Below are 12,836 nucleotides of genomic sequence, written 5' to 3' on the forward strand. Positions count from 1 at the left end.
GCTGGCTGCAGCGCTCTGTACACCTCCTGCCAAGCAAGGGTCCCTGGTGGACCTGAGCTCCCAGGCCGGAGCTGGCCTTTACAGCTAAGTGGCTTCTTCAGAATCGCCTTCGGGGAGGAAAGCCCGCCAGTAAGAAGCTTTGCTTTGTGGATTTTAATGGAGCTGAGGATGTAAAATGACAAAGGGGACAATTAGAGCTGCAGATGCCCTCCCCCTACCCAGGGAAGTTGCATCCTCCTCCTTGATTAAAATATATGTATGCGGTTACAAAAGCAGTGCATGGTGATGGTAGAAATTTTAGGGGAAAAGAGAGATGATAGAAAGAGAACATGGATGAAGCCTGAATCTTCTATCTATAGGTTACCTTACTTAATGTTTTGGTTTTTACTTCTAGATTATTTTCTGTGAAAAAAGCCACATGGGATTAAATATGGGGTCATCTGCACGCAGTGTTCTGAAATATGCACTTTCACTTCTGAGGTTGTGAACAACTTTCTGTGTCCCTGGGTATTCTAGAGTGGCATTTGGATGGCCGCACCATCCTCTGGGCCAGGCTCTGCGTCCTGTGCCTGTGTGCCTTAGCCTGCAACATTCTCACAGTAGTTTGTGTAGTGTTTTCTCCATCTTGCACTGGGGAACTGAGGTTACGAGCCATTTGATTATATGCCTGAACACTGAGCCAGTGGGACTTGTGGGAATAATAACGATTTCTGCCCCCATCATCCTGGGAATATGATCGCCGAGGCCAGCTTTCCCTGCACTCAGACAGACAGTGAGCAAGTCCCGGGGCTTTTCTCGTCAATTTCAGGTAGTTACAGTTGTGTGTGTACGTGTACTCAGTCATGTCTGACTCTTTGCGACCCCCGTGGACTAGTAGCCTGCCAGGTTCCTCTGTCCATGGGATTCTCCAGCAAGAATACTGGAGTGGGGTACTATTTCCTTCTCCAGAGGATCTTCCCCACCCAGAGAATGAACCCACATCTCTTGTGTCTCCTGCATTGGCAGGCGGATTCTTTACCAACTGCACCAAGTGGGTCATTCCAAATCCACAAAACATGCTTTTAATTCTGTAAATTGTCCAATGTCATTTCAGGTAATAATCAAAACTCAAATTCCATTTTCATCCAAAGATTAGAGTTTATTCCTTCCTTCCTCTGCGTCCTCCCACTCCACCCCTCCACTGAAACCTGTAACTGGTGAAGGAGGGTTGGGAGCCTCCTCGCTCCTTCTAAGTCACCATGCCCTCCAGTGACTGAGCATCTATTTTGTTTATTAGTATTTAGCTTTTTGGGGGGAAAAAAAAGCCTATTCATTTCTTATTCTTATTTAGCTATGTTTCCAGTCCTTCTGGAATGGGGACCAAGGTGGGGAGGAACAGTTAGGGCAATAGGCGTGTGTCAGAAGGTAACTCCTGCCCTGTGTGCCTGACACCTCTTCTCAAGGGTCCAGTTCTTCAGAGATCCCTGTCCCTCTGCTCGGGACTGCATCCCATAATTCAAGGACACACCCTCCAACTCTGCAGCCCGAGTCGGGGTTGCCCTGGAGATGGTCCTACGGCAAGGACCTCTGATAAGAGCTCAGGCTGTCTGGTCAGCACATGTGGCCAGCACCTTCCCTCTCGGTCGCCCAGTCACTGGCCGGCCTGTTGATGTCATCAGATTCCTTGGGTGGGAACCACACACCACTGCACCATGTCCACTAGCCGTGGGGACTCACTCAAGAGCCTGAGGCTCCCAAACCCTTGTCTTGTAACTTAAAGGATGAGGCACCCCTGCCCCTCCTCCTGGGGCTGGAGTGGCATGCGCCCCAGAGCACATCAACAGTTCTCATTGAGGAAATTTCCAGAAAAATCCCCTTCTCTCCATTCTTCTGATGCTTTTGTGTCTTGGTTGTGAATGAGGGGTTTAAAAGTCACTTAACCAGTGCTTGCCCACCTGCTTCCACATTTCCACGAGCGCAGCTCCGGTGGAACGCAGCAGCCTTTGTCTTCCCGCCTCACGTGTCCTTTGTGACATCCACTTCTCCAGGCCGGGCAGCTGCCAGGTTAGGTGCTGGGATGCAGGGATGCCAGACCCGGGAGCCAGCACTGCTGCGTATAGCTAGGTCCCTAATGTCCTCTCCAAATGTCTGTCATTATAAACAAGGCCACCACGCCCATCCTTGTTATTTCTGAGTACATTCATCGTGATTTTATTTCCATAAATTCCTAGCAATGATTCTCTAGGTCAAAGGTAAAGCTACCATGTCTTTGAACAAAAAGCAAGCCGATTTAGGATCTGAGAAAGCAAGCTTGCGATTCCCTACTTTAAAAGATGATTTCTCCTTGCAGTGTGTAAACTGCTGGCGTGAGGGACTCTCTCTTTTATTGTAAGATGTAGATTTAAAAATTTTTTTCTTTTCCATTATGGTTTATCACAGGATAGTGAGTATAGTTCCCTGTGCTGTACAGTAGGCCCTTGTTGTTTATCCATTCTCCACATAATTGTTTGTTAGCTGCTAATCCCAAACTCCTACTTCATCCCTCCCCAACCCTTCCCTCTCGGCTGTTCTCCGTGCATGTGCATCTGTTTCTGTTTCATAGGTAGGTTCATTTTTCCCATATTTTCATTTCCACACATAGGTGATGTCATATGTTATCTGTCTTCCTCTGACTTTACTGACAAAGGTCCATCTAGTCAAAGCTATGGTTTTTCCAGTAGTCATGTATGGACGAGAGTTGGACTATAAAGAAAGCTAAGTGCCAAAGAATTTATGCTTTTGAACTGTGGTGTTGGAGAAGACTCTTGAGAGTTCCTTGGACAGCAAGGAGATCAAACCAGTCAATCCTAAAAGAAATCAGTCCTGAATATTCATTGGAAGGACTGATGCTGAAACTGAAGCTCCAATACTTTGACCACCTAATGTGAAGAGCCAACTCATTGGAAAAGATGCAGATGCTGGGAAAGACTGAAGGCAGACGGACAAGAGGGCAACAGAGGATGAGATGGTTGGATGGCATCACTGACTTGATGGACATGAGTTTGAGCAAGCTCCAAGAGTTGGTGATGGACAGGGAAGCCCGGCATGCTGCATTCCATGGGGTCACAAAGAGTTGGACACGACTGAGCCACTGAACTGAACTGATTTGTCTTTCTCTGTCTGACTGACTTTGCTTAGTATGACAGTCTCTTGAGTCCATCCACATAGCTGCATATGACATTATTTTATTCTTTTTTATGGCTGAGTAATATTCTGTTATATATATGTACCGCAGTGAGATGTAGATTCTTAAGCAGATAATCAGGTCTGCAAATAGCCAGCAGCCTTCCATTTCCCCATTAGCCTCTAACTCAGCTGAATCTCTGCTTGGAGCCTTCATTCCACCTGCTAGGAGGACAAGGAACCTCCACCAACTCCAGGCACATTTAGCCATTTAACGTTTAAATGGAGCCCATTGTGAAATGTTCCATCCTCACAGGCATCTGCTCATTTTTCAGAGATTCAGCCTTCCTTCAGCCATCCCTCTTTTGGTACCCAGGCTCCCAAGCAGCCCTCAGGGCTCAAGGTGGGGGCCCTCTTCACAGCCTCAAGATCTCTTCGGATCAGGCCTCAAGTTTGCTGGAACATGAGCCCTCTCTCTCTGCCCTCTCTCATGTTTTATCTCTGACAGTCCCTCCCCCTCGCCATCCTGTGCTTTGGGAAGCTCCTGGACAGCCTCATCCTCTTTCCTGCCCTGGTGCCACCCTCAACCACTCCACCTTCTCAGCCCAGGGGGCTGGGCGACCCTGTGAGGCACAGGCCTGCCTACCCCTATGCTTTCCAGAACCCTGTGGGGATGAATCCTGCTTGGTCCCTCGGCTTTATGGCCCTACCCGGGGGGAGGAGAGGCTGGGCTGCGTTTCTCTCCCTCTGTCCCTCCAACTTACCTTCTCTGAGACAGCAGACTGCCATCACCACGTGTTCTTCTGAAATCTGTTGTTTGAAACATCAACTCTGATTTTGGGGGGACTCAAAAGTCAGGCTCTTGTGAGACTCAAAAGTCTCTCAACCTGCTCTCTGCCTGGAAATGAAAAGGCATGTCTGCCCAACGGCTGGTGTCCCTGGCTGCTGCCTGAGGGGTCGGGAGGGCCAGGAGTCAACGGGGACTTGGCAGGAATGAATCGCATCTGTTAATATAAAACAGTGCCGACTACGACGATGACAGTGATGTGCACTTGGCCTGCAGACCCAGCAGGCCTCGCGGGGCTGGCCGCTCCCTCTGGCCCCCGGAGTAATGATAAAAACACAACACCATTTGTTCTGAAGTCATTTTATGTCAATAGATGTCGGTACTAGAAAGTATCAGAAGTCTAACTTTTAGTCTTATGTGAGAGCTTTGGGATGGTACATCTTGTTAATCAATTCTGGTTGATAAAAAAGTAGGATATGCTCTCTTGAAGATGTGAGAGGCTAGGGGGAAAAAAAACAAACAGACTGAGGACCTAGAGAGGTTTTACATTCAAACTGAGCTCAGGTGGATTAAAAGTCTTCCACATTTTAGTGATTTTCATAAAGCCTTCCGAGTTTATTCATCATTATTTACACACTCACTGAATCTGAGGGGAAAATGGCATTTGTGTGCACGGAGGCAAAGGATTAAATGAGCCTTGGAAACTGAAGTGCCTGTGTCTGGAGGCCTGGCTCTGGTGGCCTGGGGGTGGAGTGGGGGGTTGGGGGGGGCTGGTCTGCCATCCCCACCATGTGCTCTCCTCCCCCGCCCCCCACCCCGTCAGAGAAGCAGCTTGGAGTCCTCAGACCTCAGGCTGCTGCTGTCGTCTGGGGCTGACCCTCTTTCAGGAAGAATAAAAACCTTTACTCCGTATGTTGCCCCAAGACCACTAAGCGTAGTCAGGATTACTGATGTCATGATCTCCATAGAAACCAACTTAACAGGCAAGAAGAAAACAGAAAGCATGCCTGAAAAACAGGAAAATAAAAGAATAAATAAGGTATGGCAGAAGTGTAGGAGCCATAAAGGTTTTTTATGGCGGTCTTGTTGCAGATATCAAACACGTCTCAGCCAGTGTGTTGCTGGCTCCCACCATCCAGGCGCTGGGGACCCAAGGCGGCAACCAAGAGTTGCACGCCACCCCCTTGTCCTGCCTGGCACTCTTCAATCATGTCCCAGGTTCTGTTTGTTTTGTTTTGTTTTAAAGTATAGTTCAGTGCATTGAAACGATCACCATGGCAGTTGTTATAATTGAGGGTTTTATGGTAGTTTTTGTATTTAACCGAAAGGTGCCAGCCTCAGGCAACACTTTCTGGTCACCATAGTGAAGCTCTGCTGGCCGAAAGCACTTCAATATCACCTTGGGGTGGTACCTCTGTGAAACCCAAGATGATGGCTGATTTTAAAAAGTGAGCCAGGTATTATTATCTTTCACAAGTGACAGTTTGTGAGCAGGTCACAGAGATGGTCTGAGAGTGTCCCATGGAATTATGTACTGTTGACAACCTGGTACTAGACAACCTCCTTCCCCACCCACTGGTTACTCTGGGTTGGTAGGTCGGAGGCTACAGACAGACACACAGACAAATTCACACCCCCAGTGATCTGACTCACCCCAAAGGTGGGAGCAAGTGCCAGTGGTGGAAGGAGTTTGGGTGGCGGGGCTTGAACCTGCCCCTGTCCTTGGTGCTCCACCCCCTTGCCCTCTCAGGTGGAGGTGCCTTACTGCTGGTGGGGGTGCCCCACCGCCTCCCCTCTCACTATGTCCTGCTCCCTGAGGGCTGTCTGCTCTGCGGCTTGCTGCCTGGAGCCCCAGAGCTCTTGGCTGTGCTCAGGGCAGCCACGCTGAGACCCAGTTCCCTGGAGCTCCAGGAGAGATGGCCTGGCTTCTCTCTCCCAGCTGGCCTTCCCTCTGGGGACTTGCCCCCACTGGAGAGCAGATGGGGAATACCTCCTGCCAAGCCCAGATTCCAAAAGAATCTCCAGGCCCTGAGTAATCAAATGCATCTTTGTGCGTGTGTGTGTGTGCGCGCGCGCATGTGTGTGTGTGTCTGCGTTATTTATGGGTTTATTTCAACTTTAAAGAAATGTGTATACATAGGACAAAAACAGGAAATATATACAAACAAAACTAGTTGTGTTTAGTGCTAGTGGGAGAGGGGATGAAAATTTTTTTTCTGGATATTATTGTCTTTGCAAAAGAAAACTTAACAAAGCCCTGTGTAATTGAATGAGACTTTTCAATTAGTCTCATTCTATTTCTTTTCAAAACAAAGAATATGCTAAAAGTAAGAACAACCAAGTAAAGTCAGGAGAAATGTGATAATAGTTAACATTTGTCACACTTTATGTATGAAAGGCACTGTTCTAAATTCCTTGTAAGAATTAGTACATTAATCCCTACACACACCCATGGTCTAGAAACTCTTCTTATTGGTGAAGCATATAGTTCGCTTTCAAACTCGTTTTCTCGGATTCTGCTTAGGAACCAACCAATCCCTCTGCCATCCCCCACCTCTCTCTCTCTCACACACACACAAACACATGCTACAATCACCATCCCTAGAGAAGTGCACAAATTCCAAGCATGTCTACACCCTGTCAACTCCAGCAGCACAGTTTGTGACTGCAGCTCGATTCTGAGTTCTGTTCTTTACCCGCCTCCCCTGTCCAGGTTCTCCCCAGGAGCTGCACAGACCCTGAGCCCACTTCTGTACCCATCACATGCTGCGGTGGTATGTTTTTTGTCCTGAATCTGATGCACACCACAATGTGGACACGCCTTTCCCAGAGTCAGCCCTGCCCCTTTGTGGACAGGATCCTATGCACGCCTTATCTGATGGGCCAGAGCGGTGGTGTGAGGGTCCGGAAGGTTTCCCTTCTTCCTTTTCACCCACCAGAATGCAACCCAGCACTGAGCCTGCCCTTGGCCCCATGAGAACCAGCCTTCCCATGGGCACACACTCCTGATGACACAGCACTGATGCTTTGACTTCTGCTACTGCTGCTAAGTCACTTCAGTCGTGTCCGACTCTGTGCGACCCCATAGACAGCAGACCACCAGGCTCCCCTGTCCCTGGGATTCTCCAGGCAAGAGCACTGGAGCGGGTTGCCATTTCCTTCTCCAATGCGTGAAAGTGCAAAGTGAAAGTGAAGTAGCTCAGTTGTGTCTGACTCTTAGTGACCCTATGGACTGCAGCCTACCAGGCTCCTCTGCCCATGGGATTTTCCAGGCAAGAGTACTGGAGTGGGTTGCTTTGACTTCTAGTTCATGGTTATTTTAAAAGAATTTCATGCGAGAAGTCCATCAGATACAATGGAAATGTTTCCAATTATATTCTTAAAACACAACCCCTCCCTTCCCATTTCTTTGCAATCTTCCACGGCTTGCTCAAAGCAGAACTAGAGCTATATGGGATTGCAATTCCCCTTCAAACGATTATTTGTGTTTTTAAAAGGGGCAGGGGAAACCCATAGACTCAGATAAGAATTCAGGATTTCATGTGCCCAAATGTTTGGAAAAGGTTAAATATTTTACCTGGATGGCAGTTGGCCTCCCCTGAACTTCCTTGGAGGGTGTTGTTATCTGGGTAAGAAAAGAATGACAAAGTCACTGCTATTTTGAAGGCTCTATTTAACAGATGTGTATAGAAATCTATGTATTATTAAATAATTCTTTATAATATGCTCAAGAATAAGCGATTGGTAAGCCTGTTTACGTTCTCACCATCTGGGAGCATTCTGTCACCCATCTGTTTCATGTAATTATGTAATTATCAATATAAGGAAAGAATAGGTGATATAATTAACAAGAAAAACTAATCCTCGCTGAAGAGGAAAAATGACATGCATCTGTTGAATTCCTTTTTGTTTCTCTTTCTTTATTGTTAGCTGTTTTTTTTCCCTTCATTTCACAGTTGCATTCAGGCTGTCAGCCTGTGTCATACCCTCAGGAGAGCTGTTTCTGCCATGCTACGCACTGCCTCACACACACACATGTACATGCACACACATGCATGTACACACACGTGTGCAGAGGCAGAGCGATTAGTCAGGTCCTAGAGGCACTGATACCACTTTGAAAGGAAAGAGCAAGGCCGTGTTGGCCTTGACCCTCCATCCTCTGCCTCTGGGAGAGCCCGGAGAGTTCTTTCCAGAACACATCCTGTAAGAGTCAGAACTCTGGGAAATATTTACATTAACAACTGACAGATGGAAGGACAGGTGAGCATGTGGTGTTCACACAGGTTACTGCATACAGATTCCACTCGAGAAGAACCCCCGACTTGGTGCTTTTGTCTGAATGTCAAGATTCAAGCAATACATGTTACGTCATAGTAGGATACAGTCCCGGGGGCCTGGGGTTCGTGTCCATAGGCTCGAACTGCAGAGGTTCCGTCGTGCGGTGGAGACTCGCGGGCATGTGGATGGACGTGGACAGCTTCCTCACACACACAGTCACCTCTCCTGACACGTAGGACAGCAGTGGACGGCGAGCGGTCCCCCGCCCCCCTCCCCCTCTGTCTGCCCAGACCGGGCTCTGAAGTCCTCCAAAGGGCGGGTGGTTCTCCCAGGCAGTCGACGGAACCATCCTCAATGACTCATCTTGACAAAACCTGGGATTTTGGTCCTAAGCCGCACAGAGGGGCAGCTCTGGGAGCCATTGAGGTGACAGTCAGCCTGGGGATGAAGGTGTGAAAATCCTTGTCCTTCCACTGATCCAGTGATGGGGCACTCCCCCGGGGCCTCCTGACTCTTTGCAGCCCATCATCTCCCCTACAGGGATGAGCCTTCCAGAGAACCCTCCATCCACCCCCAACCCCACCAAAATGTTCCCCCTGCCTGGGCAGGCACTGTGCCTGGAGGGGCAGGGGAGAATGAAGGACAAATCTGAGGGTCTGAGACCCTAAAACTACTCAACAGCTCTCACCAGGGAGTTAAACCTGACTCACAAACTGAGCTAGAAATCTCTACTTCCATCATTTCTTGACATCTGCCTAAATTTTTTTTTTTTAAAACAGTGCTTTCTCTGTTTCCTCCTGATAAGTGTTCCTTTTTAAATGTCAAGATGATGATGTTTCAAGAATCCATCTTCCTAGGAGCATCCCGTGACAGAGCCTTGGTCCAGGCTGGATTTCCCACCCTCCATCCCAGCCTGAGGCTTGTGTCAGGGCAGGCATGGGCTCCCCACACTCACCACCCCATGTCCAGGAAGAAAACAAGTAACTTGTCCCACCTACGTCTCTCTTTGTTCCTTTGAATTCAATGGTAGTCCTTGATGAATCCTCCATAAAGCCAGTCACCATCGCCCAGTCTATCTGTATTTTGAATTGTTATTTCCATGGATTTTTTTTTTTTAAAGCTGTGGATACCCTTATAATAAGCAAAAAGGAGAAAATTACGGGGCACCCTGTGGGGAGAGTATTTTAAAGGGCTAAGTAATGGGGACAAATGTGGCTCGACTCCTCGTGGGATTTGGCTGGTTTTGACTTTATATTTACTTGTTTCCTTAATTCAAAGTTAAAATGATTTAATTGCAGCCATAACTGTCCAATCCATTAAGGATTTGAAAGGGAAGAATGCCATCTGAACCTCTCTTTTGTTGTTTCTAGTTTTGAAAAGGTTTTAACAATAATTTCTTTTTCAAGAAAACATTTCAGTTTATATATTTAAGCATTTTTTTTAACAAAAGAGCCTAGACAGATTGTTTCTCAAGAGAAAATTATTATAAAAGAGTTATTTACATGCATATATCATACTCAACTAAAAAATAAAAATTAAGAAAAAAATCCCTGTATCCTATAACAAACCATATTAAAAATCATGAAAGCTTAGACTAAATGGTTTTCATTTAACCCGCCAAAGTGGCATTAATTTTTCAAGTGGTAACTGTTGCTTAAGACGCTATTGTGCCTGAGTGATAAATGTTTCATGATTTGGTAGTACATGCATGGCTTACAATCCATTATTTATTGCACCTTCCCTTGCCTGGCAAAGGTGATGATTTTATAGCCCCAGCAGTCATGCAAACACATTTATACAAACCGACGGCGGATAATAAATTTCCTTACTGTAAATGTCAGTGGGTTTCATGTGTTGCTGCCATTACATCGTGTTTGGAAGCTGAATGCTCCACAGTTATGGGAGCCGCCAGATGGTGTCATTAACACGAACGCCGGGGCTGTTTACCGCTGACGTGCACGTGACAGATGAAAAGTTCTGGGCCTGTCTCTGCACTGAAGCGTGATGTGAGCCACACACAGGTGTAATGACAGCGGCATCCCCTGGCCTCTGCCCTCTACCCCACCAAGAGAAATTTTAGCTGTGGTGGTGGTGGTGGTTATAGTTTGTGTCTGAATACACAGCAGAGTGAGCAAAAGGGGACATTTTCCCCAGGACTCCTGCTTGATTTGATCTGTGGAGCTTCAAACGTGCTGCCAGGGACACCTGCCTTCCCAAGGGTGGTTCCCACAGGAGTGGCAAGCCAGCTCCCCTTCTAAGCCCTCCAGGCCTGGCCTGGCCTTTTGTGCTAATTAATTACAGCAGGATTGTTATTACTGTGTGTCTGTGTATGTATGTGTTGTCATCAGATATTTTGAATACTTACTATCTTACTATGATGGACAAATTTCCATCGAGAGCATGGAATTAGTGTCTCTCAAAAGTACTGTCAAAACCATCAGGCATGGATTCAAAGAGTGAGGAGAAACAAAGAAGTAGAAATCTCCCGTACCAGTGTCTTCTGTGCAGTGAGCTCTTCTTTTCACAGGAATGAACAGCAAACATTGTTGCTTTCCCTGATCGGATGTGAAATGTCTGCATGACTGACGTTAGCCTCCGCGTTTTATTAACGTGTTCGCATCTTTGTTCAGCACCGGCCATTCCCATTAATGGTGGCCCAGCTTCCCTGCTGTTGCAGTTTCTGCTTCACTCTCTATCCAGATCTCTTTTAATTTCAATTTAAAAATAAGCTGGGTTTGAGACTTCCCTGGTGATTCAGTGATTAGGACTCCACACTTCCACTGCCAAGGGTGTGGGTTCAATCCCTGATGGGGAAACTAAGATTCTACATGCCTCACAGTGTAGTCCAAAAAAAAAAAAAAAAAGGTTTGTTTTATTCCCCACTGTACATCCTTCCCTGGAACCAAAAAGCTGGCCCATAGATTCTGATCAAGGTCCTTTGAACTTTATTTTTAGCCTTAGCGTTCTCCATAGGAATTTTCAGAAAGGCTTATTTTTTCACAACAGCCCTTGTTTGTTGCTCTCAGAAGTTGAGTGAACCTTTCATTTCAGTGCACAGAAATGTCAAGTCGTGCAAAAGAATACACACCATTGTCTGCATCGAGATGAAAGAGAATGTTCTTAATTTCTTCAGAGCAGCTCTGGTATACTGTCGAATGTCAGTATTCGAAGTACAGAGCCTGATTGAAAGGCTACATGTGTGCATGAAGGCACACCTCAGACATGCACAGCAGAGCCCTGAGTTTTAGTTTGCTTTCAGGAGTGTGTGAAAAGACCCAGGAATGAAAATAAAGAAATGGCGGGGACACAGCTAGATTGAAAAGTTGTATCTGTAGAATAGCCCTCGCTTGGACAGGAGTTCTCAGGAAAATGAGTTCTTTCCCCACTGCTGCCATTTTCCTGGCAAATGAACCGGAGACCTGAACTAGCAGTGCAAATAGCCAGGGACCTGACCTAAGCAAATAGCTTATTCCCAGGGAAACAGAAATTTCCCTTTGTGCTCTGTGCCCAGAAATGCCCAAAGGCTCTCCTGACCCTGCTCCTCCCTGTGTGTCCCCTCTGCGTCTGCCTACCTTGTCCACTCTCCCTTCTCAGGACGTCATCTGCAAATGCATGTGTAGAGCCTAATCTGTTTTTCAGTGGGATACCTCACTCTTCCAGATTCTTGCACTGGCTCCCCCTGCCATCCCATCTGGAAAGTTGTTTTTTCTCTTGCCTATCACCTGGGAAAGATCCTTCTAAATCAAGCTCAGCTGTCATTTCCTCGAAGAAGACCATCCTGACTTCCCTCCTATCATGAGTTCAATGAACACTTGTTTTAATCCTCTCAATCTTGGACTGGTTTGTTACACAGCCATAGCTTCCTGGTACACTGCCTTTAATCACACATGCTGCGTTTTCTTAGTTTACTCATGTCTCCTGACTTAATGAGAATTCCTTCATGACAGGAGCCGTGCCTCACTCTTACCCCAGCACTGGGGCCAGTGCTTGGCACATGGGAGATGCTCAATATGTGTCTGTTGGATTGAAATTGTTGACTTAAGGTCTATATCAAATTTTTGATGGCAGAATTTCAGGCATCAGGATTCTGGATGGATTATCCTGCTATCCCCAGAATCACTCCATGAATCCAACTGCCTTCTCCACCAACAAGTCAGACTTGCCTTCTTGCTAGAACATTGACTTCATACAGACAGTTTTTTCCCAGAGTTGCTTTCCTCACTGGGGAAATTACTCTATGTCATAGAAACTCTTTGCTGAATATTTGTAAGTTGCTTCTATGAGAATAAGGGTAGATTCCAGTCTGCTTCTGGGATATTAAATGCAAATGTTTTTAAACCTAATGTTTTAAACCAAATGTTTTTAAGCCTGAAGTCCTCTTTCTTTAATCAAATAACATTCAGACAGATGATACCTGACATATTTTCTATAAATCATTTTTTTAGGAAGTGCAAACAAATAACTATACAACTTTTTCATTTAACAAAATTCTCAAGAGAATAAACTTCAGTTTAGTCGCTCAGTCGTGTCCGACTCTTTACAACTCCATGAATTGCAGCACACCAGGCCTCCCTGTCCATCACCAACTCCCGAAGTTCACTCAAACCCATGTCCATCGAGTTGGTGA

General features: G+C 46.5%; 1 protein-coding gene across 1 annotated transcript in view; it reads left to right on the forward strand.

Moving 5' to 3' along the window:
• Positions 1 to 12,836, forward strand: part of CFAP61 (cilia and flagella associated protein 61) — a 250,115-nt gene that overhangs the window by 111,153 nt on the left and 126,126 nt on the right. The window contains 3 exon segments of the mRNA XM_010836599.1: positions 3,650 to 3,866; positions 5,021 to 5,146; positions 5,679 to 5,794. Of these exon segments, the coding sequence (XP_010834901.1) occupies positions 3,650 to 3,866; positions 5,021 to 5,146; positions 5,679 to 5,794 (459 nt within the window).

The sequence above is a fragment of the Bison bison genome, unplaced genomic scaffold (genome assembly GCF_000754665.1).
Source record: "Bison bison bison isolate TAMUID 2011002044 unplaced genomic scaffold, Bison_UMD1.0 scf7180017864063, whole genome shotgun sequence".
In the NCBI taxonomy this organism is placed as follows: domain Eukaryota; kingdom Metazoa; phylum Chordata; class Mammalia; order Artiodactyla; family Bovidae; genus Bison; species Bison bison.